General features: G+C 43.9%; 1 protein-coding gene across 3 annotated transcripts in view; it reads left to right on the top strand.

The window, feature by feature from the left end:
• Positions 1-26,098, top strand: part of LOC8040449 (RUN and FYVE domain-containing protein 2) — a 38,480-nt gene that overhangs the window by 9,056 nt on the left and 3,326 nt on the right. For all 3 annotated transcript variants that reach the window (XM_029976538.3, XM_029976539.3, XM_029976540.3), the window contains 8 exons: positions 1,726-1,897; positions 2,601-2,717; positions 3,230-3,355; positions 4,791-4,888; positions 10,943-11,029; positions 12,252-12,381; positions 14,641-14,735; positions 19,552-19,678. In XM_029976538.3, the coding sequence (XP_029832398.2) occupies positions 1,726-1,897; positions 2,601-2,717; positions 3,230-3,355; positions 4,791-4,888; positions 10,943-11,029; positions 12,252-12,381; positions 14,641-14,735; positions 19,552-19,678 (952 nt within the window). The remainder of the gene's footprint in view (positions 1-1,725; positions 1,898-2,600; positions 2,718-3,229; positions 3,356-4,790; positions 4,889-10,942; positions 11,030-12,251; positions 12,382-14,640; positions 14,736-19,551; positions 19,679-26,098) is intronic.

Here is a 26,098-nt window from a genome sequence, read left to right as displayed (position 1 = left end):
TTCCGAAATTCGGGTATTTTCGGGTTAAATTTAATACTAAATTTTACATTCGTTTTTTTTTTTTTTTTTTTCTTTTTTTTAGGGTATTACGAGCTTTCATCCCCATTATAGTATTCGAGTGTGGAGGATAATCGTCGTCTTGCCATTCCCGAAAATTAAGCTTATCTTGGGGGAGAGCTCCGCTGGTTTGATTGCCGTCGGTCGCTTCAGGGAAAGCACCGCCCAGGGAATCCTCCTCTCCCTCAGGTGTCAACAAAAACCAGAACCGTTTGTGGGACGGTCGTCTTCAATCAGATATTTCGCTATGAAATAAACCTGTTAAGTTTTTCCGATCTGCTTCCCCCGACTGACCGGCTCGGACGTTGTTCGTGAGAAAGGCAGACCACCAGCGAAATGGCCACGATACCCGAGAGACCAGGCTGGGTGTCGAGATCTAACAGCGGTCGAAGAGGGATTGATAATGCATTTAATAAGCTGCGTGCAGCAGGGCCGAAGCTACGTGGCGTGCCGAGACGGTTACACATGCACAGCGGGGAGACGGAAATGTCCCTCCGAGGCCCCAACACCTATTGTCGCTTTTCTTCAGCCGGCCTCCAGAGAATGTCACGGTGAGTTAGGCGCGCTTGTTGGGCGGTTGGTTGATGGTTGAGAGCCGTGTAGCGTCCACGGTGCTGCACACAGCTTGCGAAATGAACTACAGGTCACTATCCTCCCGAGGTGGGGTAGATAGCATGTGTGCACCGCAAACTCCGTGCGGCATAAAAATAAATAGGTTGGTTATGTGGTTTTGGAATTCGGGGAGAAATCGGGTTTAACCTGATTCTCCTGAAACATGTTCGGGGTGTAAAAATCGGGTAAAATCGGGTTTTACCCGAAAACGAACAACCCTACATATAAAGCATATGTGTAGGGAAGGCTCAGGCAAATTTGCTCACTTATCATGTCAAAATTATCTGTTTTTTTGGTGGGTACTTGCTCGATGTTGTACACTATAGCCTTGTACGATAGATTTCTTTACAATCTTTTCACTACCAAAATTATAGAAAATAATAATTGTAGTTCCTCCTTAACTATCCAGTGCAGCAGTTTTCATATTTGTGCCAAAGCCTTTTTCTCATTCCTTTTTTTTTCCTTTCAAAGTCTTCCCTTTTTTTCACTGATAAAGATTTATTTACCGATTCCTATATGACTAAATTGGTGATACATCACATGGGCTGAATTTTTTCTTCTTTTTTTTCTTCTTTTTTTCTTTTTTTGTTCGTGACACCGCAAATATATATTGCGAGTTTCCGTTCATTAAACTCAGTTGTAAACAGCGCTACGTCCGTGTCACTTCTTTGTCTGGTCCTCGTCTTTCCGCGCTGTTTTTAATTTCCGATGACTAAATAACTGAGTGTGCTTTAAACATGTCTTTTTTGCGCTTCCCAAATCGAAAAGTTTTTACACATTAATAGTATTTTTACGATTTCAATGTCTAAGATTGCCTTACCAACAGTACAAGCTTATAAAAAAGTGACTCTAACAAACAAAGTAGTGGTAAGCTTGTAGTGTTAGCACTGGCATTTGAGGTATTCATATAGAAACTATGTTTGTTTACATCCCAAAACTTCTGTTTTTTTTTATGTTAGTTGGACTTTACTATAAGGAGTCTTTGCTGTACTCGTGTGTTGAGTGACCCATGCTGCAACAGTCTAAATGGTTTGGTGTTCTGCCTCTTGTTCTCAGTGCCACCGTGACAAACCTTCAACAGAAAGTTGAACAACTTCAAACGACCAATGCTCTAATGAAAGAGGACCTTGCCATTGCTAAGAATCAAATTTTGGCCCTTGAGGAAGAGAATGGGGTCATGCGTCAGCACCAGGGCACCATAGTTGAGGACCATGAACGCAAGCTTCAGGTACCTTATCTCAGCAATGCCAAACTCGCACTATGTCTGTGAGAGGTCACGTCTTTAGAAGTAGCAGCCCATTAGTACGTAAAAAAAAAGTAAACAGTATCCATTTTCAAGTAGGGCTCTTATTTACTGTAATGTCTTTAATGCAGAGTTGCATGTAAGATGTGAATGAGCCTTTTACACTGCTTCATTCACTTTCGTTGACTACTTAAGAGTAAACAGCAGCTGCCTTTCCTGTTGGATCTCATGGTAGATACTGTATGAAACAGCCTATTAAATTTAACACAATCATTTTTATGAACAATGGCCATACATATCTGCTTTATAAGCATGGTAGATCATGAATGACATTTGAGCCCAAGATTGTTATCTGCCCCTGAAGTCTGAAGCATGTCAACGCAAGGCTCGGAATCTCAGCACAGCTAGGTCACTGTTCTGTGTTCGGATGTTGTCTGTGCCCATTCACCATTGTACTTCTGTAAATAGCAGCAATGGATTCTCTGTGTGGTGTACAGGAAACTAAATGTCAAACCTTGGCTCTTATCAAGAAGTTCTCATTGGATTCAGCTATATATATGACACCATTACTTAAAATCCATCTGACAAAACAGTGGAATTTATTGGAGGTGCTGTCCGCTCTTGTAGACTTACTATATCAAAGCCTCGTTTTGTCTGTGTTGGGAGACGTTTTGTGGTTTTGTTTCAGAGTGCAAAGGCAGACATGAGTGCAGAACGTGAGACTTTGCAAGCCAACCAGGCTGGCCTCGACTCTCTATACACAGAGGTCCGACGGCAACTACAAGAAGAGGTGGACAGGAGACAGGCAGGGCATTCCTTCCTCTTTCATTACTTCTTGAAGCTGTCCAAGGACTAGACCCAGGCTTAAAGACCGACGTACAACCTCGGTTTTCTGCAGGGAAGATAATCCTCTCAGTGCTCCCCTCTCCTAAGCTGTGAAGGGAACGAAGTTGGGGCAAGGTATAGAAAAAGAGGAGGCGGGCAAAATTGGAAAGTGTATGTCAGCCTTCAAAAACAATTCAGCAAAACTTCAAAAATTTTCAGCATTTATTTTTTGTGCATAAGTATATTATTGTGTGTTCAAATCTCGTCATCTTGACAAAACTTGTCCTGCTTGCAGATAATTATTTTGCCGTGTGGTAGGAACCCTCGTTTCCGAGCTTCTTTTTTTAATCGGAGCATGAACTTTCTCATAAGGTTGAGTAATCTTCTGTTTAGGGATGTGCTTGTATCGTAGAAATTGCAAACTTCTGTGTCTGTTTTTTTATTGTTTATTAAGAACCCTTCTTTTTCTTTTTTGACCTCTCACTGATATAGGAAGCAGAAATGGCCTTAAAGTTACTTGAAAAGGACATCCACGAGAAGCAAGACAGCATTGTAACACTGCGCCGACAGCTCGAGGACATAAAGGCAATCAACTTGCAGATGTACAACAAACTTCAGGTTGGACTACCCCCTATTCTTCAACACTATCTTGGTAGACATGGGGAATGATTGAGCCAGTGCTTCTACACTTAGTTTTTGCCTCAGGGTAGTAGTCAAGCAATAGCTCCACTACTGCTTTGCCATAGGGCGCCAGCTCTTCGCTTTGCAATGGGTCTTGACAGCATGAACAACAGCTTCCATCAGAGTTCTCAGTGTACATCCTATGTCATTTGTGCTACTATTGCTTGAAATTTGAAATAAGTTCAGTTTTGCAATGTAGCACATCAGCTCCAAATGCAGGTTGACCTCTTCGTGTTTGTAAATAAACAATCCTTCCCTCCTGAAGTTCAGTCTCCTTTCGCTTGGTATAGTACATTTGAGCAGGTCAGGAGTTACCATTGCATTTTGTTTGCTGTCCCATGTCTCAAACACTTAAAATCAAGTAATTCTTACTTTTCCTGCTCTATTATACTGGGTGTATCAAGGAGTGGCCAGGCTCTTTAAATCGACCGCAAAATTCGGTTTCTTTTGTACAGCGTTGCCCACAGGCGGTGCATTTTTTTCTATGAAATTCGCAAAGAGCGAGCTTACCTGAGGAAAAAGTAAAAAAAGAAAAAGGCCTAACTCCTATGGAAACGCAGCAAAGCCACCGGTCTTCAAACCATAGGGCGCCCTATGGTTTGAAAAAAAAATTGGGTTGTGTGTATGTTTATACAGCCTAGAACTTGGTCTGCCTCCAAGGGCAACGAGTCTCCCAGCTGTAGATGAGCAATTTAGCCAGTGCAGTACAACCGCTAGCCTGGGGTCTTAAACGTGCATCACGCAGTAGTGATACACGACCGCACACCGGTACGATGCTCATGCAGATCGAAACGGGCAGGGCCGGGGATTGAACCCAGTATGCTGGGTTCTGCAGCGCGAGCTTTCACGTATGGTTTGAAGACCGGTGGCTTTGCTACTTTCCATAGGAGTTAAGCCTTTTTCTTTTTTTACTTTTTCCTCAGGTAAGCTCGCTCTTTGCAAATTTTATACAAAAAATGCACCACCTGTGGCCAACGCTGTACAAAATTGGAACGCGATAGGTTAAGAAACCGAATTTTGCGGTCAATTTAAAGAGCCTGGCCGCTCCTTGATACATCCAGTAGTGCAATCCACTTATAATGATACCAGATATAACGATGTACTGCTTATAACAATCAGTTTCTAGAGTTTTAATACTAGAAACGTCCAGCTTCTAATCTAGTACTTGGTTATAACAATTGAATTTTCAGCCTTTCTCAATATCGTTAAAAGTGGATTGCACTGTATTTGTGACTGCACTATCTATCAGGTTCTAACGCTGCATGCCTCTGACAGTCAGAGAGGTACTGCCTTTTCACAATGGCTGCCATGAGACTTTCGAGACTGATTATTGACCTTTGAACATCTGTCTTGTCCCTTGGTCTTTTAACAGGACTGCGAAGCCTCGCTAAAACAGAAAACGGAGCAGGTGTCGAAGTTGGAGCAAAGGGTCGCCCAATTGACGAGCGGTCTGAAAGATGCCGATGCGAAGTAAGTGTGCATAATGTGCGAGTGTTCAACCTCTGCTTTGTCTGAGGAGGAAAGGGAATGTCTTCACAAATCTATTTTTGGCATTGCCACCACACTACACATTGTTTAACCTTTGGGAGGCTTCTTTGTTTCGTCATTTGAAATGACTTGGATTGACGCTGGTTCGTCTCTGTGTGTTTACGCTGTGCTAGATATGTCTTTAGTTGTCGGCGGTGGGTTGGTGCCTCTAGGAAAACGAAGATGACTGTGTGAGTTCTCATGAGGAGCCACACCAATGCCAAATGGGTTTACGAAGAGGACGTATTGCTTGGTGTAGCCACCCAAAGACGGTTCCTCTGTTGATGTGCCACATTGGTTCTTAAGAATTTGAGTAGTTGGCTTGGTCTTACTGACTCTGGGAAATGGTTGTTAGTTTTGTTGTGGCAAAACGCTCTCCAGTTATCTCGAAAAGTGTGGCTGTCGGTCGTATTGTTGGGGCATGGTGCGAGCTAGGACAATGCCTTAGTCTGTGCCATAAACACGATTTTAAGATCTGCTGTCCTTAACTCAATAAAAATGTTTCGACTCGCATTCCTTGTTTGAACAGGTGCATTTCAGTTCCGCGTCTCAACCTATGCTTTTCAAAACTTTGCTTCTGCTCAGCTTCCTTAAATGTGTTGAGGTGTAAATCTTGAAGCTGGGCTTTCCTGATGAGTATGTCTAGAACTAAACTAGTCTCATGGTATCCTGGCAACAGTTGATTACATATTTATCGCTCTAAGTTTTGGTGGCATCACTCGCTGGTATACTTGCCTTATTGCAGGGGAAAAATGTGATGCAGCCAGAAAAACTATGTGGTAAAGCTGAGTGCATATGTAGTCCATGCTTTTGCATGTGTTTGCTCAGATCGTAAATGGCAGTGTTTTCACGTGTTTCCACTTCACTTGTGGTCATGAGCCTTGATGAAAGACATGTGCCTCGTAGTCACCATGGCTTCACTGTGAACACGGTACTGCAGCTAGCTGTTCTTGCACAAAATAATGCAGCCTTTGTCTAAACGAGTACTGTAGTTTGTGTGAAAAAAAATTTGTTTTTTCTTGTTGAAATATTTTTACTGTGTTACATTCTCGTCCTGCAAATTGCTATGCTTGTTAATAGTGAGGTAGTATGATGGACATGCTGAAGGTACTGAAGACTGCAAAAACAGTAGTGTACTGCTAGTTTATGACTGAGGATGTGAAATCTCAAGATGTGTTTAGTTGGTATGTCGGTATACTTGCTGGAGAAAATTAATGTTCACTAAAAGGAAAAGCACGAAATAAAGTAATTTGTTTCATGCAGTGAACTTTAATTGATCCTGACTGTTGTTGGTTATTTGGGAACGAATCTGAATGCGTTGCTTGCACTGTACAAAGCCACGCACACGTGTGTGTGCATCAGCTGCAATTGCCGAGCTGCAGTGTTCTAAACATGGAAGCATCCGTGGACCCTGTGCACATTGGAGTGCAGCAGGAGTTGTTAGTTTGTGCTTTGTGCATGGCTCTCCTGCATTGCAGCTGCTCCACCTGACTTTGTAAAAATAAGATAATAAAGAAGGCTTGTACTCTCTTCTGGTCCATTTCTTCTACAGCAGCATCTTTATGGGGCAGGCATTTGGTGTGCTTTAATTTTTATCTCTTGTTTGGTTCTTTTATGTGTGTTAGAAGGTATGAGAAACAGTAATGATTTTGGAGTTTTCATTGACCCAGCGGGGACTGTTCAAAATATTTTTGCAGCTTTTTTTCCTCTTTTTTTTTTAAGGATATTTTTAACTTTGTATAAGGAAAGCAACAACTTAATCTAGACCCTCAAGAATAGAAATATGCAGCTACAATGATCATAGGTAATACTCACTCCTGTCAGCTTTGGCATGGGCTGTCGTACTGGCCAACATTTGTGTGGTCGCTACTGTGTAGTGCATGCCAGTTATCTGTTGTATTGTACTGGCCACATTGCTGGTCTACTACAGAGATGAAATTGGTATGTTATGCAGACAAATTGTGATGTACAGGGTGTTTCAGCGAAGACTTATAAAATGCCCAAAAATAGGGTATCTGAGAAGAAGAGAAACTATTTACGAAAACAACCTGCCAGCTACTGCAGACATTGGGGATTGTAAGAAGCATACTAATTCGCGAGATAATTAACTAAAATTTACTAGTGAACCTCTTAACCTGTAAGAATAAGCATAGTGTTCAAATTAGAAACTTGCCGAGCGCACTCGAAAACCCCTAAACCAACTAATTTGGGAAAGGTATAAGGCGCATACAACATTGTACAATGTTCTGAAAAAAAAAAAAGAAAAAAAAATTGGACGCGTTTCCAGGTTTCAGTTTCCTACTGGCGCACATCTTTGCATTAGTGGTCCTGTCATCCCGTGGCTAAGAGGCACAATGCACGTGCGCCACACTTCATGCCATTCTTCGTGTGAGGCGAGGCAGAAGCTGCGAACATCGGGCACCTCAGAGCAGGGCCGCTAACGCAACAGTGTACTCCAATACATATAGAACAAACCAGAAACTCATCTAATTGAGCGTTTTCCGGAATGCTGTAAAATACTCAACATATTTTATACCCTTCTAAACTTAGTTGATTACCGTAAAATACCGGGCAAGCGCCCACTCAAGATTTAGATATGTAATCGCGAGAAAATGGGAGATGGGGTGCTTGCCCAGTCATCAATTTTTACATATCAATGTACTGTGCATATTTTCTCAGATCCTACAAATTTGGGAATAGGCGCTTAGTTTGGAATGGGTGGATGCACGGTATTCTACGGTAAGTGATTTTTGATGATGCTCATCAAGTTTCTAATTGAAATAATATGTTTATTCTCTCTAATTACAAAATGAATAATGAATCGGTAAATATCAGGTAATATTTAGCTAATTAGTATGTTTTGCAATCCTGACAACCGTTGTAGCTGGCAGTTTGTTCCCATCAAGAGTTTTTTTTTTTTTTTTCTCAACCATCTTATTTTTAGGTATTTTTGTAAGTCTTCACTGAAACATCCTTTCTATTGGCTCTCTTGAACATTAATTTGAAACCCTGCTTAGTACAGAAAAATGTCATCGTAGTACTCATTTGTTCACTTATCCCCCCCTATTTTGTATCTAGGTTTTTTTTTTAATTATTATTTTGTTTCTGTTATGCATGGGTTCATTTCATTGTGCCATTGTTTTAGTTGATCACATAAATCAATCTCTAGATTGTGCAAGTAATTTTTTTTTTCAGACTGATATAATTATGGTAGATGATGGACATATGCTTTTGAAGTTTCAGCAATGTGCCCTTTTTCAAGTCAAGGACTGGAAATTATAAAAGTGATTTTTTTTTTTTTTATGGTGAGGTGCCCTGAGCTGCTATGCCTATTTCTCGCAAGACTACCTTGTGGGGCAAATGGACTATGCACTTTTAGAATAAATTGCAAGGATCGGCTTTGTCGATAAGGGCCCTAGCTACGCTTATGATAAGTTGTGGATTATGGCATACAAATTTGTTTCTTGCTGTTTATTTAAAGTGGATTCTATCTATTTGGGAAATACCAAAAGGAGTATTCATTTTGGCAGATCTGGAAGACTGGAAATGCCAATTGCCCCGGTTTTGTTTACTTCTATTTTTTGTCAAAGTAAACCCCATAGACGAAAAGTGTTCTTTATTTCTAACTCTTGCAACATATTGTGCCAATACACTCCTAAACTCTAACAATTTAGAAAGTTTAGAATAACTCAGGAAATTGGAAATATTTGTCATAACTATTGCTGTAGTTCTTATGGTGAAATTCACTGGTGGATTTGGAGTGGCTTTGGACCACTTTTTTCTTGGTGACTTTATGTATGTGCAAGTACAAGCATGAGGCACTTCCACCAGTGGAGTTTACCATGAGAAACAGTTGCAAGACCTCACAGGCATCTCACACAGTTGCATCATTTTTGACAAACATTTTTGGGCACCAAAGATTTTTTTTATAAAGATGACTACAGTGCAATCCACTTATTACGATGCCAGATATAACAATGTACTGTTTATAACGATCAGTTTCTAGAGTTTCTAGACTAGAAACGCTCAGTTTCTAGTCCAGATACAACAATAATGAGTTATAACGATTGAATTTTAAGGTTTTCTCATTATTGTTATGAGTGGATTGCACTGTATGTCAGTAATCCAGTATCCTTCATTGAAAGGGTTCTTGTCATAGTTTATTTCTCTGACGTCTGGTATTTGTCTTCTCAAAAATAAACATCAGGACAGCCTTTAAAGGTGGGTGTCAAGGTTAGGCTGAATAAAAATAGTTTTGATCGAAGTGCAGTCAAAAGCTTGGGTGTGTTTCCCAGAGCCATGCACTAGGTTTGGTATGTTTGATGGGCTACAATGCTAATAGCATGAAAGGGCATGATAGTACATTCTCCAGTTTTCGCCTTCTGAGATAATTTTAAATCCATATCGCACTTCTTTTCCACTGTGGAAAAATAGGACATGTTTTTTAAAAATTTTAGACTAAAGTTGACACAATGCACCTTTCCAAAATACAGTGTTTGACAATTGAAATTTCTTAATGTGATATCGATGGTTTATCTAAGGAATTGTCCCTTTATACCTCACATTTAAAGCTCAGCTTTGGATGTTTTATCCTTGGAGAGAAAAGAAAGGATCCGTCCCAGCCCAAGAACAGAAATCCTGGGAGCAAGCACTATTGCCATAGTGGGACTAAAATGACAGCGAGAAAATGTAACATATTGGGGGTGGGGGAGAAGGGACAATACCTTGCAGTTTGTTCTCACTCGCTCTGTCTAGCAAATAAGTACACTCCTGCCAGTCATGTATCAATTCATGTCCAACATTTTAGCATAAATTATGTGAGGCACTGTAAATTGCAGAACGTAAGCTTGTAGCTTGATTTCAAGTTGGATGTGCTCGCATCCATTGGAGCAGTTCAATCTACTTGCTCGAAGCAATGTCTTATTATAACAAATAAAGAAAGCAGTGACAAAACTGGTATACAAGCAGGATGATACATGAAGTGTACATTTTATGCTTTTGCATGTGATGCAAGCTTTATGACAGTGCTGATGGTAAACCTTGGCAGGATTTTTTTTCAAGCTGTCTTAATAAGATACGGCTTCAAGCAAGCCATTCCTGGCCCTTGAACTCATAGCTACTATAATTCTACACAGAGACTGAGGGTTTATGTATGTTCAAGGAAATTCCTAGCAATTGGTATTCAGGTTTCCCAATAGCCTGCATTTGAAGGTACTCAGTGACTGAAAAAGTATTGTTGCAAGTTCTTAATTTATTTTTGCAAATTCTTTGAAGTGCGTTCCTCAAAAGAATGTTGCTTTTAAATACCTGGGGCATAATGTGCTGATTATTTGCACTTCTTTTTTTTTTTTCTGGATGGGAGGTTGAGAGGGCTACATTCCACTCATTTAAAATAGGTTGAACTGAAGCTAATGCAAGAATGGAGGCAAGCTGGTTAAGAACTGACTTTTATTAACCCTGGACAGTGGGGAAACAGAAGGACAGGACAACATGAATCTCCAAACACAGCTGAGGTTAATTTTACGAAACACAACCTTAAATAGACAACCAAGACAAAGATTCAAGATGTCCTGTCAATCTGTTTTCCCACTCTACAAGGTAAAAAATGTCAACTCAAGCTCTTACTACAGGTATGAGATTTATATACTGCAATTAAACCTTTTTATAGTTATGTAGTCAGTTTTATTTTTTTTTTTTACCTATGGCACTTTTATGATATCAGAAGTTTGTGATTATTCAAGCATTATAAACTTACAAAAATGTTGCTTGACTATATCCATATTTTTTGTTATAGAAAAGTTCCACTGTATTGAGCAGTTGATTAATGAGCAATCACCACAGTATCGTGTAAACTCGAATAGTTTGAGTCTAGTTGTGTCTATGTGACAAAGAGTATGTGACAAAAACTTGGTAGGCAGTTTATGTTATTTGTCAAGATTCAAATAGTAGTATATCCCTAATTTACCGGCCATATCTGAATGACCTTTCCTTCCACAGAATGCAGACAGTGGAAAGGCAGAGGCAAGCTTTCGAAGAAACGACCCGCAGCCTGGGCCAACAATTGGTGGACAGAGATCAGAAAAGGTCTCCTATTTTTTTTTCTTATAACACACTGAAAACATCAACCAGAGTATCTCACCTTCTAACTCTCTCTGGTTGTTACAAATGCAGCATATTAGGATACTCATATTTGTAAAAGTTCTACCAGCAGCATATCAACTTCGACCAAATTGCTGCACCATACATAAAACGAACCATGTGGGCTTATCTCATACTTCAACCTGTTGGTTTCATTTACTTCATTAAACGCTCTTGTGAAGGGTCATTAAACTGAAGCAATCTCTTTCAAATTTGCAGACGCTGATCTCTACTAGCCACACTTTCTGGCACATGAGCAGGCTGTATACTCTGTTTCACCTTACAACGGACCGCAGCAGGCACTACGAGCTATTGCAGCCAGGGGCGTAGCCGGGTGGGGGGGGGGGGGGGGGGGGGGGGGGGGGGGCTTGGGCTTATGTCCCTCCCTCCCCCTCTCCACACCCCATGTCATGGACATCCCAGCCACCCCCCCCCCCCCCCCCCCCCCCAAAAAAAAAAAAAAAATTCCTGGCTACGCCACTGATTGCAGCCAATCAAGCGCCGTGAAAGTATAACATGACATACACATCCTACACATAGCTGTGTCCCTTTCCAAGGCCACGTGACATTCACGCAGCATTGGATGGGCTATGACGGCTCGTGGCATTCTCCGCAGTTCATCGTAAGGCGAAACGGAGTACAGTGGGGCTGCGTCTCGAGACGGATATGTTCTCAGTCCAACCTGAGGAGGTACTTAACACATTTAGGTACTTGAGTGCTATTGAAACATTCTGTCATAAGTTATATGCTTCCAACAAGAACGGGGCTCTTTTTTTGCTCCTTAGGGCCCGTTTGCACACTTGCGTTTGCTCACGACCGAATTCTTGCAATCTCTTACGACAAAAGGAGTAGTTGGCGCCGTCTGTGAGGTGACCCTGAATTTGCATTTTACTGGAGCGAAGGTATTGTGGTATTTGCGAGATGAAATGTACATACTATCCGTGAGAAATGGTAGTTTATAACTTTGTCAAAAGCTTTTCGAGCAAAGAAAGAAAAGCGAGGCACGAAGAAAAGTAGAAAATGTACGGAAATGCCAGGTGTTTTGCTGCTATCCAATAAGTGGCACCAGCGGGCTTTCTCATCGTAAGAGGTTTTAAGGCACACGGTCGTAAGCGGTCGCAAGTGTGCGCACCAGCCTCCGGAGTGACCGAGCTTTCTCTCTCTTCAGGTCCCTGCTCGAATCTGACCTGAAGATAGAGCAAGAGTGGAGAGTTTCCCTGCAAGCCACTGTGGCAGAGCAGCAGGACCAGGCATCCAAGCTGCAACAGGGCATAGAATCTTTCCAGCAGATGGCACAGGTGAAGCTCCATCACGAGAGGAAGTCCTCCGCACTGCTTCGCTATCTCCCGCCCCCGAGGTACAGTCCGCACCGAAAAAGAGATTAGCATAAACCAGTAATTGCTGGGCTGATGGAAGGGTGACTGGTGGCACGGCAGCCACGCAAACAGGGTGGAAATCAGATGTTTGGCAGAGTCCACTGCCCGAAGCAAGCCAGCAGAGGATTTACTATGGTTGATCGAACGCCATTTCATCGAAGCACGCTCTAGAGAAAGGGCACGTTTTATCGAAGCACGGTTTAGAGAAAGCAAAGCCTCAGTTTAGAGAAACACCGTTTATCGAAAAGGGGACGCTGTTTAAAAAAGGCTTTCCTACTTTGCACGTGCGTGTGCGTGTTAACCCAGGCCCCCCGCTGCGTTCCCACCGCTTTCTGGCGCCAGTTTACGGCGGCTCATTACAAAAACGTTAACTTACCTGACCCGTCCGTTCACGTTGCTTCTCGGCAGCCGAATACGCTGAAAGGAAGCTCGTCGCCATTTTCTCTAAACTGGCTTTCTTTATAAAGGAATTCGATAAACTAGGGATGGTAAAACGGCGTTCGATCGCTAAAACGAGCTTCTCTAAACTTCGGCTAGCAGACAGCAGCCATTCCCAAAGTGCACTTTGGAAATGCCTCTACTCCCTCAGGCTTTTTCTGGCCATGCACGATTGTGCACATGGGGTCTCTTTATGCTTGCTCGTTGAGAGCAGCATTATCTACTTTTTTAAAATTAATTGCTTACCCATTGGTGGTTTTAACCCTCTGACGGTCGTCACCGTAGATGTACGGTGGCGATTACATGTTCGAAAGTGCCCGCCTAAATGCAAAACCGCACTCACCGTGAAAGGTGTTGCTATTTGTTATGTGTTTCGCGAACTATAAACGTTGTATACACACAGTGTTTCGCTTTGCTGGTGCTATTTATAGTTTTTAAATTCGACGCTTTGTGCACACGATACGCGCAAAAGGGTCGCCTAGCATGTCGTCTGTTCTGGCGGTAGTGGCAATGGGAGTGCCGGCTCTTCCGACTAAGGCTTCTAAAGCTTCTCAAATAGAGGAGCTCTGTAAAGTACCTCCAGTTTCGAATCTGAAACCACCACAAGGCTGCAAAAGCAGACGTGCCAAAATGAAACAAAGTGGCAGAAAAGTGAGCACTTTTCTTCCAGACCTTCTAGACCTGAACAGCTTGCAAGCACCGTGCATGCCCTCACTAGATAATTAGGAAAGAAAACTGAATTTATAATTTCTTCATACTATTCCTTTCAAACCCAGGCGAAAATCAGTCCACTTCTAGCTGGATTATGGAACTGGAAATGAGGCAGTCCAGCTGGATTCCAGTTGGGTCCAGCTGGAATCCAGCTGGACTGCCTCATTTCCAGTTCCATAATCAAGCTGGAAGTGGACTGATTTTTGCCTGGGAAGCAAAACCCGACCACTTAGGAACATCCTTTGGGAAAAAAACTCGACCTTCAAAGGGTTAAAGATGCCTTATTGGTAAGAATCATAGATGACACTATTGATCTATTCTGTGACAAATTAAAAGTGCAATGGATGCTCTGCCTTCAGCATGATATTTCTACCTTTGATAACACTTCGCAACACATGCAGTCAAAGCCCGGTGGAAGAAAGCAAGGTCATGCCAAAGGCAAAGCTTTGACTGCATTCTTAGTTTGTCACCAACTATAGTAAAAAAAAAAAAAAAAACTCCTTGCAAGTTATTATTGTCTGCCAAAGCCCCCTGGTGATTGTAAAGTAGGAACAGGCCAACCACTCTCGCTTCTGATGTTTTTGCGACAATGTAATGCTGTGTGTGATAGTTTCACCTCTTTGGCCGTTGATCACTCGTGCTAATCTTTTTTAGTGTTGACTGTGCATGCGCCACACTCGGATTGGCTATTGTCTTCTCTGCCTGTATCTAACGTCTTCAGCATATGACTAAAAAAAAAGAAAACAAGGTTGTTGTTTTTTTGTTTTGTTTTTTTGCTACAGCACCTTTTAAGATGTAAACACCACTGGCTTGCCTGTATTCTTATCATTAACTCACACGCTTTTAAAGTATTTGACTCTGCAATTGCCTAAAGGCTCGAAATGAATTCGTATCGAAACTATAACAAAGACTGTGCAAACATATAGGTACTCCTGAGATGTACAGATGTTTTGGAAATGACTGGAAGCAGCGGCAGTGGGGAGACAAAGAGTTGAAGCAACAGCTCTGCCGTTCTCCTCAATTGGTTTCTAGGAGCACGAGAAGTTGAAGGTGGAATTCAGCGAGATGGAGAGAAAGTGTGCCGAACACGAGCTGACACTGGAGGAACTCGGGTGCCAACTAAGCGAGTGAGTCGATCCCGTTTTTGAAAATTGAGTGTGTGACGATAGAGAGTTTTTTAGTAGATTTTATTTTATTACTCTGATAACAGTACTCAATACCCTGCCGGCACTTTTATGCATGCATCGTATCATTGTTTGGTATCAACATTGGAGTTATCAGAATGTTCTACTTAAAGGGATGCTGAACCGAAACCTGGATTCCACAAAGCATGGCAGCAAAAGCGTGCGACGGAATGCTACAAACATTAAAACATCACTCATACAACGCTATATCGAACAGATGACCATATTTTTCAAAAAAAGGAGGCGCATTCGACAGATATGTTCACGTCTTGTTTCTCCAAGAAGGAGAGGGAACGGCTCGCGTCTTCTCCGCCTCGCCGCCTTGAGGGGGCAAAACAAAGAGAGGAGGAAACGAGATATTTTGACGTCACTCGCCTCGTCAACCTCGTTCCATCTCGACTTTTTTTTTTTTCTTTTTAAAAAAATACGGCCGTCGATTCCAGATATCGCCCTACGAGTAGTGTTGTAGGGATTGTAGCCTCCCCGCCTACATCTCCTGCCTTGTTTTCTGAAATCCAAATTTTGGTTCACCATCCCTTTAAGGGGATGGTGAACCTTAAAACCTTAAAATTGGAATTCTTTTTTTAAAAGTCACATATTTAACAAGTAGCAGGGCCGTAACCAGGGGGGGGGGGGTTAGGGGGTTCTGACCCCCCCCCCCCCCCGAAATTTTTTTCTAAGTACGGCCCTGGTCGGTGCACTGGCAGCCAGCCGATTTTAATCTCCACCTCTGCGCACGTGCAGTGGCACCGGTCGGCTACCAGGTACCAAACCGGGACCGGTTCTCCGATTTGCTGTAACTCTCCATTATGTGCCACCGATGCACATGATTCATAAAAGAAAATAAGACAATAGACACTTTCAAAATGGCCGCCGTTGTCCCCGAAACCCCCCCCCCCCCCCCCCCCCCGAAATTTTTTTCTGGGTACGGCCCTGACAAGTATAGTCTTACCAGTTTTAAAATATCCTGATGGATGCTGTCAAAACGTTTTACTCCTCTAACCAAAGTATTTTTTTCCAGAATAAGTTATTGCCAGCACAATCTAAAAGGAAGCTTTCTGAACTTCCAAACAAGTTTATCTCAGTTTTACTTTTTGGCATCAAATCTCGATTCAGGAGAAGTACCATTTGATAATGAGTTGATGTGTGGAACCAGTCTTTTAAGTATCAATACTAATATCTTGTGAGGAATGTGGCTGCGAGTTCACTTTCTGCAGTTCCGTGGTCTTTTTTTTTTTTTTTTTTTTTTTTTTTTCATGAAAAGTATTTTTAATTTAATGCACGCAAAAAAAAATCTTTCAGATTTGTTTGCTTATATTATGGTATAATTTCTCTCCTTTCTTTCTATACCCACATGACACAAGTGTCATACAGCACGTTTCACTAAAAGGATTGGCCATTATTATTACCTTTTCTACATGATAGTTCTCCTCAGGGGGTGCAGTGTTTATTTGATGTATGTACTTTTATGTAACTCTTTGAAGGATCAGTTCATTTATTTATTATTCGCGACTCCAGTGACCTATAGGGGGCGCCACCACCAAACAAACATGGCGGCTGGGTCCAGGTCGCGTCGGCTCGGCCGTGTAACCTGAACGGGTGGCGCATACAATTTAACAGATTTTCTTTTGTTTAATACCCAATTTAGGTACCTGAACTGTGACGGTTAAGTGTAGCCGGTGCACATAAACCTGCAGAACATAGTTTTGTTTTCCCGGTGTTTTTTTTTGTTTTTTTTAAGTCAAACTTTTGTTTCGAAGGTTTCGTTCAAAACCGAAACCATGGGCTTCGGAGGGACGGTAACAGACTCTAATCAGTTTTGATCAGCTAAGGAAAGTGGCGATGACTACAGAATTGTTCCACCGAGAGTAATTCTCAGCTAACTCGCATGCCTCGACCATGCGACTTATCTCCCGCGAAATCGAGCTTTTGTGCGTATCCGCGTTTAAGAAACAGCTCCAGTCGTCTGCTCGGTCAACAACACAGGCTGCAGGAAAATTACGAAAATTAAGCAAGCGCTTCTTGAGCCGAGGAGCATGTTAACCCACTGTCGCCCCACTAAGCAGCTGATACTCGTATTTCAATTCAGGTTTTAGTAGCAATCGAGAAGTCATTTTGACGAATATGCGGGTTATGTACTATATTACGTACTATGTCCCACTAAAGCAATATTAGTATATTCTTCGGGTTGAAATATGAGCTTAGTTGACTAGCTATTAGGTGAACTGCTGAATAAAAGTATATCTGACAGAGAGAGAGAGATACTACTTAAACTCAGCCAAATGGTCCTAGCCGGTAGCACGGAGACGAATGATGACAAACTGAAGAAAGTCTTCATCGGAGATTCACGCAGAACCTCTCTGCATTGGACTTGACTTTGAATCTTGAACAGAGAAAATGAGTATTTTTTGTGGCCGGTCAACCTGAGCAATGTAGACGTATATTGCTGTTGGCTTCGACGGGGGTATAATATAAATATTGGAGGCGCGATAGATCATAATGCCATGACAGCTTATAACTTTGTGAGATACGTACCCCACCTTTTGAAAGCAGATAATTTCCCTCATTAATCATATGCGGCAAGCAGGTTTTCCTGAACCAAGTAATTGCGAAATCAGCCCAACTTCTTCGGTGTGGTCCAGAGGCTTTTTTGGCGAAAAACAGCCAAGATGAATAGCCAACGCACCGACCGGCGTGAGTGGCTCAAACCTTGAAGCTAATCGAACACAACCAAACTCAAGAAAAGCAGCTATCGAACCTTCCAATTGACTTGACTGCAACATTGGTGTTCCCTCCAGTGAAACACCTCGTCCGTCGTCCTCAGTCCACTGTTATACATCCTTATAAAGAAGCCACTTATCAGTTACCAAGTAGTCGTCACTTTGAATGCGATTCGAAACAGATAAGAAATCAAAACGTGTTTCCGTGATTCCTCCCCATCCAAGAAATCGAAAGCACGCGACCGTGAGTTGTGGAGTAAACGAACTTTCAGACACGTGATGGGAAGGAAACAATCTGCTGAGGCTTCACCACACTAATGAACACTCAGGCAAACTTAAAAAATTTTTGTACCTTCCTCAAATTACATTGTTCGCCACCGCGCCGACAACACGTGTTCGTGAAAGCCACCAGAGACGCGGAGGGGCGCGGAGCGACCTGGTCCGGCTGGTTCCCGGTTTTCCCGCTTGGTGGCGTCCGTTTTGCTGGAGTCGCGAATACCCTTAAAGTCACCTTTTTTGAGGGCATTACATATGAAGATGTGAATTGCAGCTAACAGTGCTGACTCATTAAAAAAAGAAACAGCAACAAAACATGAAATATGATCAGCATATAAAAAAATTAGACATTTACAAATCTTTGTAACGCAAAATTAGAGCACACCTCTTGAGGAGGAGGGGAGGGTATGCCCCTTCTCCTCCCCTCCTTCTCTGCTCCTAGTCCTTTCATCCTCCTATCCACCCCTTCTCCCTTCCTCCCCCTATTCTCTCCTCCTTCCATTCTCCTCCTCTCCCCTCCTCGTCTCCCCTAGTCCTTTTTCCTCCTCTTCCAATCCCCTCCTTCTCCTCCTCCTTTCCTTCTCCTCCACCGCATGTAACGTTAATTTCCCCGCTAAATCTAGTGGAGAAACTGAATTTGTTCATAGGTGATGTGACACCAAGTCCATGTGACGTCATTTTCCCCGCTAAATTTAGCGGGGCAACTGAATTGTTGTTGTCATCACGTGACATAAATTTTCCCGCAAAATTTAGTGGGGAATGTATTTATTTATTTATTCACGGTACCTCAAAGGCCCAATTAAGGACATTACATGAGGGGGGGGGGGGGGGGTACATTCAGTGCAAGCATCAGTCGGAACAAAATAAAATAATAAAAACAGTCAAAACAAGATTAAAAAACACACACACAAAAAAAAAATCTTGGACTACAGGGAGGGAAAATCAAATGCAAAGTGAAAACATGTAGATAGAGGAAAACGGGTGTACAAATGAGGTTATAATGCTAGCATGCGCGACAAGAACTCAAAAAGTTGTGATTCAAAATAAATGTTTAGAAATGATTACAATGAAAATAAAAAATATGCACTTTGATACAAAAATGGCAGAGTAAAAAAGGCACCAGAACAACAAAACAGCAAAATTCTGGATGCAGTGGGAGATCATGGTGCTGTGCTGTTGAGGTCATGTGACGTCAGTTTACTGCTACATCTAGTGGAGAAAGTGCATTTGTTCATAGCTGACGTGGCACCAAGTCATGACATCATTTCCCCCCGCTAAATTTAGCGGGGGAACTGAATTGGTGTTGAGGTCACGTGACGTCAATTTTTCTGCTAAAGCTAGTGGGGGAAACTGTATTTATTCGTAGGTGACGTGACACCAAGTCATGTGACGTCATTTTGCCCGCTAAATTTAGCAGGGAATTGAATTTTTGTTGAGGTCATGTGATGTCAATTTTCCCGCTAAATTTAGCTTGGTTACGCCCATGGCGACTGTGGCGCCGACGCCGCGAATCCCGGAAACGGGCGTCTAAGGGCTGTGCTTTAAAATGGTGGCATGGAAAGGTTGATGCAAATGTTGATGCAGCCTATAAACATTAAACTTTGCATGTCACCCTCTTTTCCGGCTCTGAATACCCCACAAATTTCGTACAAATAAGACTAGTGGTTAATAGGTTTGCCTTCCTGAGTAGTGTCGCCCCCTTAAACTCTAATGCCTTAATTCCTGGATTGCTAGTTTATGGCCCTTTTGATGGCCCCCTCCAGGTCCAAGCTCCAAGTGGCCGACTTGAAGGAAAACAACCTCTCCCTGAGGGAAGCCGTCTGGACGAGCGACAAGGATGCCTCCTGCTGCCGTCAGTGCAACAAGCCTTTCTCGGTTGCCAGGAGAAAAGTGAGTCACTGCGCTGCCGTTCATTAACTGGCAAACGAGCCAATCACGTCCCAGGCGAAAATCAGTCCACTTCCAGTTTGATTATGGAACTGATCCCAGCTGGATATGAGGCAGTCTAGCTGGATTCCAGCTGGGTCCAGCAGGATTCCAACTGGGTCCAGCTGGAATCCAGCTGGACTGCCTCATTTCCAGCTGGGACCAGTTCCATAATCTAGCTGGAAGTGGACTGATTTTCGCCTGGGACCCGCTAACAGTGCAGTGGCGGATCCAAGGGGGGGGCGGGGGGGGGGCGATCACCCCCCCCCCCGGGGTTCTTCGTCAGCGTAAGCAGTCGACACGAGGGACAAAAGATTAAAACAGCAGTGGGTGGACGCGCCTGCTGGGCGCTTCCAAAGTGGGGTTTATCTCCGTCAAAGTCACGGTACGTCTTCCCGACAGGGACGGCGCCAAGAGTTTCGAAGTGGAGAGACAGTGGGGAGGCGCACCAAATATCAGGGTCCTCGACTGCAGGCACACTTTCAAAAAAGGCCAGCACGTCGAGCACGGGGGGAAAATACCTTCAACATATCTAGTCCCCTTTCTCTCTTTCTTTGGAGGTTGTCTGCGAAAATTTTGTGCCCTGAAAGCTCCCAAACGCAGACGCCAAGCAGCCTTCCTCATGGGTACGATACACAGCGGATTATCCTTCCTCTCAAGCGGCCGCCTTTTCATCACTTTTCGTTTGATGGTTTCTTCTTGGTTCTGGGCTTGTCTTTTGGCATGTCTTTTTTGGCTTGCTTTGAGATGCTGTCGCTCACGGGCTCACAAAAGGTGTGTGCTTATTGCCAAGGGAAGTGCGGAGGGGACGTACCAGGAGGAGACGTTCCAGGAAGGGGGGGGGGGGGGTGCAGCTTGTACAACCAGGGAATGCTCTGGGCACAGTGTAGTCTGGGTCTGAGCTTCCCCTGAAGACACTCCGGACTACCCCACGACCTTGGCTTAAACATAAGCCCGCTTTCGTCCTCGCCTCTACCCCTCACTGAGGATCAGCGCCGCAGCACGGAATACAGAAAGAAGCCGACGAGCGCCAGAAGGGGGAGATGTTTCCTCTAATGGGCTTCATACTGCCTGCAATACGACTTCTCGTGGCGGGAAGCTAATAAAAGAAAGATAAACGGTACGAGCACTCTAAAGGCTGGAGGCTGCTTACACGGGGTCCTAAAGCCGACGCTGTAGGCATTTCTTTGTATACAATGGCGTTTCAACTTAGGGTGGCGGGACATATTTTAGGAAAGGCGCCCGCTACCCCTTGTCTCCCCTTGGCACCGTCTTTACTTCTCGAGTTAAACGCGGCTTCTGTGGATTGGCGGCAGGGCTTTCGCGCGGCTTTGCAGGAGCGAATATGTGTATGTCGAACGGAACAGAGGCGGGGCTTGCTGGTTTGCAACTGCGGCTTTGAATTCCCTAACTAGGGACTTGGGGAAAACAAGCCCTTTCAAAGATGCGACTATACATAAAAAAAAATAGACAGTGCCTGTGCCCGTTCGAGTGAACACCGACTCCCAAACATCCATGCTGCAGTCGCGATCGGCCTTTAGCCCAGTTGAGATTCGTTGACCGGACAACCGCTCTGCCTCATTATATCTCTGCACCTGTCCTCTCGACCGCGACGAATGAGCTAACTACCCAGAAAGAAGTAAGTGTTCCTTTCACACAGAAAATATCCAGACGAAGTGCGATTGAATATAATTTGGAAGGATCCATCTAAATTTAAAAGTTATAGTTGCCGAACTGCAACATGCTTTCAAAAATATTCAACAATTATTCGCTTTCGTTCTCTCGAGTTGCATCCAGAACACGTGAAAACACGAGTTTGGCTTGGCAATGCCGCATGTGCTGCGCTCTGGACATTCCAAGAAGGTGGATGCGATCCTACAAGCAAAGACGCCCAAAGACCAAAAAGAGCTCAGAGCATTTCGGGGACTCCTGAACTACTACGGAAAGTTCATCAGCAATGCAGCCGACATTCTACATCCGCTACATGAACTGCTGCGAAAGGATAAAAGGTGGAAGTGGTCGAGATCATGCCATAAAGCCTTCAACGAAGCGAAGTATTAACTCTCCAAGTAGAGTCTGTTAGTGCACTATGACCCTGCACTTCCTCTGGAACTGCACTGTGGCGCATCGAGCCATGGCATTGGTGGAGTGCTTCAATACATATTACCCAACAAGCAACGGAAGTCAATCGCCTTCATGTCAAGAACGCTTTCTAAAGGTGAGCGAAACTACTCTCATATTGACAAACGAGTGCTGAATCTAGTTGTTGGCATGAAGAAATTTCACCAGTATTTGTTTGGACACCACTTCACGCTGTGGACGGACCACAAACCCCTGGTATCGATTTTCGGTCCCGGTAAGGGAATCCCAGGCACGGTTGCAGCAAGAATGCAGTGATGGGCAATCATCTTGTCTGGGTATGACTTCGACATAAACTACATGTCGACCGATAAGAACATAGTCGCAGACACGCTGTCGAGACTCCCAATGACTGGGGTGCTACAAAATCAGAAACTGCAAAAATGGACGAAATCAAATGTCTCCATCTAGAAAAGTTTCAAGCACTCCCACTGACACATAAGCAGATCAGCAGAGAGACACGAAAGGACACCGTGTTGTCTAAAGTTTTAAGACTCACCATAAATGGATTGCCAGAACAAGTGAATTCCAAAGACCTCAAGCCGCACTTCTGTCGCAGAACAGAACTAACCGTGGAGCTCGGCTGCTTAATGTGGGGAACACGCATCATCGCACCCTCGAGGTACCAAAAACACATTTTGAACGACTTGCATCAAGGTTATGCGGGAATGACAACGATGAAGGGACTGACACGACACTACGTGTGGTGGCCGCTTTTGGATCATGACATTGAAACAATGGTCCAAAGTTGTCGGCCGTGCCAGGAAGTGAGCAACGAGGCACCCAAAGTTCTCATAAACCCGTGGGAATGCCCAAAAAAGAAATGGCAACGCCTGCATGCAGACTTCGCAGGACCCTTTCAAGGAAGGAATGTCTTGCTGGTCATTGATGCGTATTCGAAATGGCTCGAGGTAGTTCCCATGACCTCGACGACTTCGGCAGCCACCATAAGAGTGTTTCTAACTCTCTTTGCAAGATATATGGACTGCCAGAAAGGATTGTGACAGACAATGGCCTGCAATTCCGATCAAGTGAATTCCGGGATTTCATGACAAGAAACGAAGTGCAGCAGTCATTCTCACCCTTGAACCATCCTGCAATGAACTGTGCAGCAGAAAACTTCGTGGGAACATTCAAGAAGTCTGTCAACGCAAGCCTGAAGTCGGGGCTGACCATGGAAGAGACATGCCATAACTTCTTGGTGGCATACCGGACGACCCCGCACACGACAACTGGCTCCTGCCAAAATGATGATAGGAGACGAATTCCACACAAGGTTCAATCTAATTCTTAGACCATCAATAACGGATGTCGTGCGATCAGAACAGGTGAAGGAGCAAGCCTTGCGCAACTCTAAAAAACAACACCTACTTCAGAACGACCAGGTCTGGGCAAGAGACTACAGGAACGGCAAGAAATGGTCCAAAGGAGTCGTCGTACGAGTTTTAGGAAACTGAACATATGAGATTCGCACAAACGACGGAAATACCTGGAAATGGCACATTGAACAGCTGAGACATATATCCAAGGAGAGGGAATATCTCCGAATCAAGACGATAGCCTCAAGGGCACAAAAACATAGAAAAAGTTTGCCCCTTCCCTCGACATCAGTCAGCGAAACGGTTCTCCGTGTCCAATTTCTAGTGACGACTTTCCAACCACTATTCAAGACAGTCAGAACAATCCTGCAACACCGGAGGCGGGCACTCCAAGCTTGCTAGCCACACCGCTTAATGGCACACGTGACCGAGGCATGGAGGGCAGCCCTCCCCTTCTCAGAAGATCAACACGGACGTGCCAGCCACCTACGCGGCTGGGCCTGTGAAAACGTGAAGTTTTTTTAAAGGAGAGATATTGCCAGGTATTGTGTGCGTGTTCGCCATGCATAGCGAACACGACCTTTGGTCCAGGCAACGGCAGTCTGATGTAACCGGAGACGCCAGTGGGAGAGAGCGAGCCACGGAGAAGAATGTGATGCCTGGGAAAGAACAGACTGTGTGCGATCGCAGACCGAACAAGACGCCTCTCAACCAAATGTAATCTAACAGTTAAATAAATATATCCTGCATTATCCTTAATTACCGGTACATCACAGGGTGGTCCTCGACAAACCAATGAAGTTCTTCTGGGACCAACACAAGAACGCCTTCATGTTCTCGGCGTACTGCAGGCACCGATCATGTTCAAATATCACGGGCACATTCTATGTCGCAAGAAATGTCAATGAATCACTCCTCTGATTGGACCTTTATGAAGCCCTAAACATCCTTCAATGAGTAAATGAGGTGTCGACACCAGAAGCTCTAGATCCAATCAAGGGGTACCCCTTGCTTTTTCAGGGTCTGGGAAAAGCTGCATACTTGTGCGAAATAAAGCTAAAGCCTGATGCTTTTATCGTCACTGAGACGCATATTTGTACCACTCCAGAAAGCAGCTAAAGAACTTAAGAAAATGGAGAACAAAGGTGTTATTACCAGAGTTCAGGAACCAACAAACTGGTGCTCGCCTGTCGTTGTGGTCCCGAAGAAGAATGGTGATGTTTGCATCTGCGTTGATTACACATTACTTAATAAGAGTATTCTGCGAGAGTACCACCCGATACCGAGCGTGGAACCACTTCTAGTGACTCTTGGACAGGCGAGAATATTTTCTCATCACAATGCCTATTCAGGCTTCTACCCAATCAAGTACAGGGTGTCACAAAAGAAAATTTACACGGTCTTTTTTACCGCAAAAATAAACTAGGCATCGCCGAACGCTCATTCTCCGCCCAAAGGTAGAGCTAGAGGTCACAACCAGATGCCAAAGTTTCAGCCCGATCCGATAACTTAATCAAAAGTTATAAATGATTTTCTGGAAATTTCAATGGGAATATGGTGGCCGACGGAGTTTTCGAACACATGGGGCTCTATGGCACCAGAAACCGAAAACGGGCAAAAATGGGCTCCATTTTCCCATTGAAATTTTCCGAAAATCAGTTATAACTTTTGATTAAGTAATCGGATCGGGCTGAAACTTTGGCATCTGGTTGTGACCTCTAGCTCTACCTTTGGGAGGAGAATGAGCGTTCGGCGATGCCTAGTTTATTTTTTCGGTAAAAAAGACCGTGTAAATTTTCATTTGTGACACCCTGTAGAACCCAGAGTCGACGCTGCTTACGACTTTCATTACACTCTTCGGTTGGTACAAGTTTAAAGGACCTCTGCAACGATTTTTACGTTGAAAGAATTTGCACTTTTGTTCTTTTGACATTGTTTATCTTGTCACAAAAGACAGAAAACAAATCTCCTTTCTTCAGAATGTTGCGATTCCGCCGCGTAATCACGAGGCAAAAAATAGAATATTTCCCGACCTGCAGTTGCGAGCGGCAGCCATGAGAACCACGCGGCATGATGTCAGTGGGGAACTTGTAAAAAGATAGCAAGTTGTGCAAATACTTGCTCGATAAAAGGTAATTTTTCTATAAATTTTGTTGTTCCAACATAAATATAAATGTGTTAAAAACCTGGTATCATCGACAAAACTTCTATTATATGGAGTTTTAGTAGCGCCATCTATCCGAGGTCAACTAAACCGTCAGCTCTATCTGCTACCGCGAAAATCAGCCAGAAGCCGGAGGGAAATGGGGGCAGAGCCGGACGGGGACGGCCGAACCCCGACGTTGGCACTTTCCTCCTTTCGCCATGTTGATCGTGCTGGCTGCGCCAGCATGTGGTCATGTGGTTGCTCGCTGCTCACTGATGGCTCTAGAGAGAGAGAGAGAGAGCTTCACTGGAACCCCGCACGTCCCCATTCACGTCACAGTGCACGTGACTCGGAAGATGGTGAAGGAGTTGAGAGGCGCCAAAAACCTCAATTTTTGTCTTTTCTTTTTTAAATGAAAGAATGCCGATTTAGGGTGCAGCTATTGAGGAGGAGGAGGGGAGGCTATGGAGAGAATGGTATGCCCTTCCTCCTCATCTGTACCCTCTCCTCCCTCTCCTCATCTACTCCTCCCATGCCCCTCGCCTCCTCCCCCTCATCCTCTTCCTCCTCCTCCCCTCCTCCTCCTCCATCTTTCTCCTCCCTCTTTCTACTCCTCCTCCCTCCTCCTCATCCTCTCCTCCCCCCTCCATTCCTCTTCCCCCTCTACTCTTCTCCCCTTCTGTGTCCTCAGTATGTGTTGGAAACCCTATCTTTCTCCCCTGCTGTGCTCGCAAAACTTTTTTTTGGCGCATTCCTATCTTTTTTTATTTCCATCATCCA

The sequence above is a fragment of the Ixodes scapularis genome, unplaced genomic scaffold, assembly GCF_016920785.2.
Source record: "Ixodes scapularis isolate PalLabHiFi unplaced genomic scaffold, ASM1692078v2 PGA_scaffold3__209_contigs__length_174095766, whole genome shotgun sequence".
Classification (NCBI taxonomy): Eukaryota; Metazoa; Arthropoda; class Arachnida; order Ixodida; family Ixodidae; genus Ixodes; species Ixodes scapularis.
Note: the sequence above shows the minus strand (reverse complement) of the source record. Positions and strands in the feature narration are given on the sequence as shown.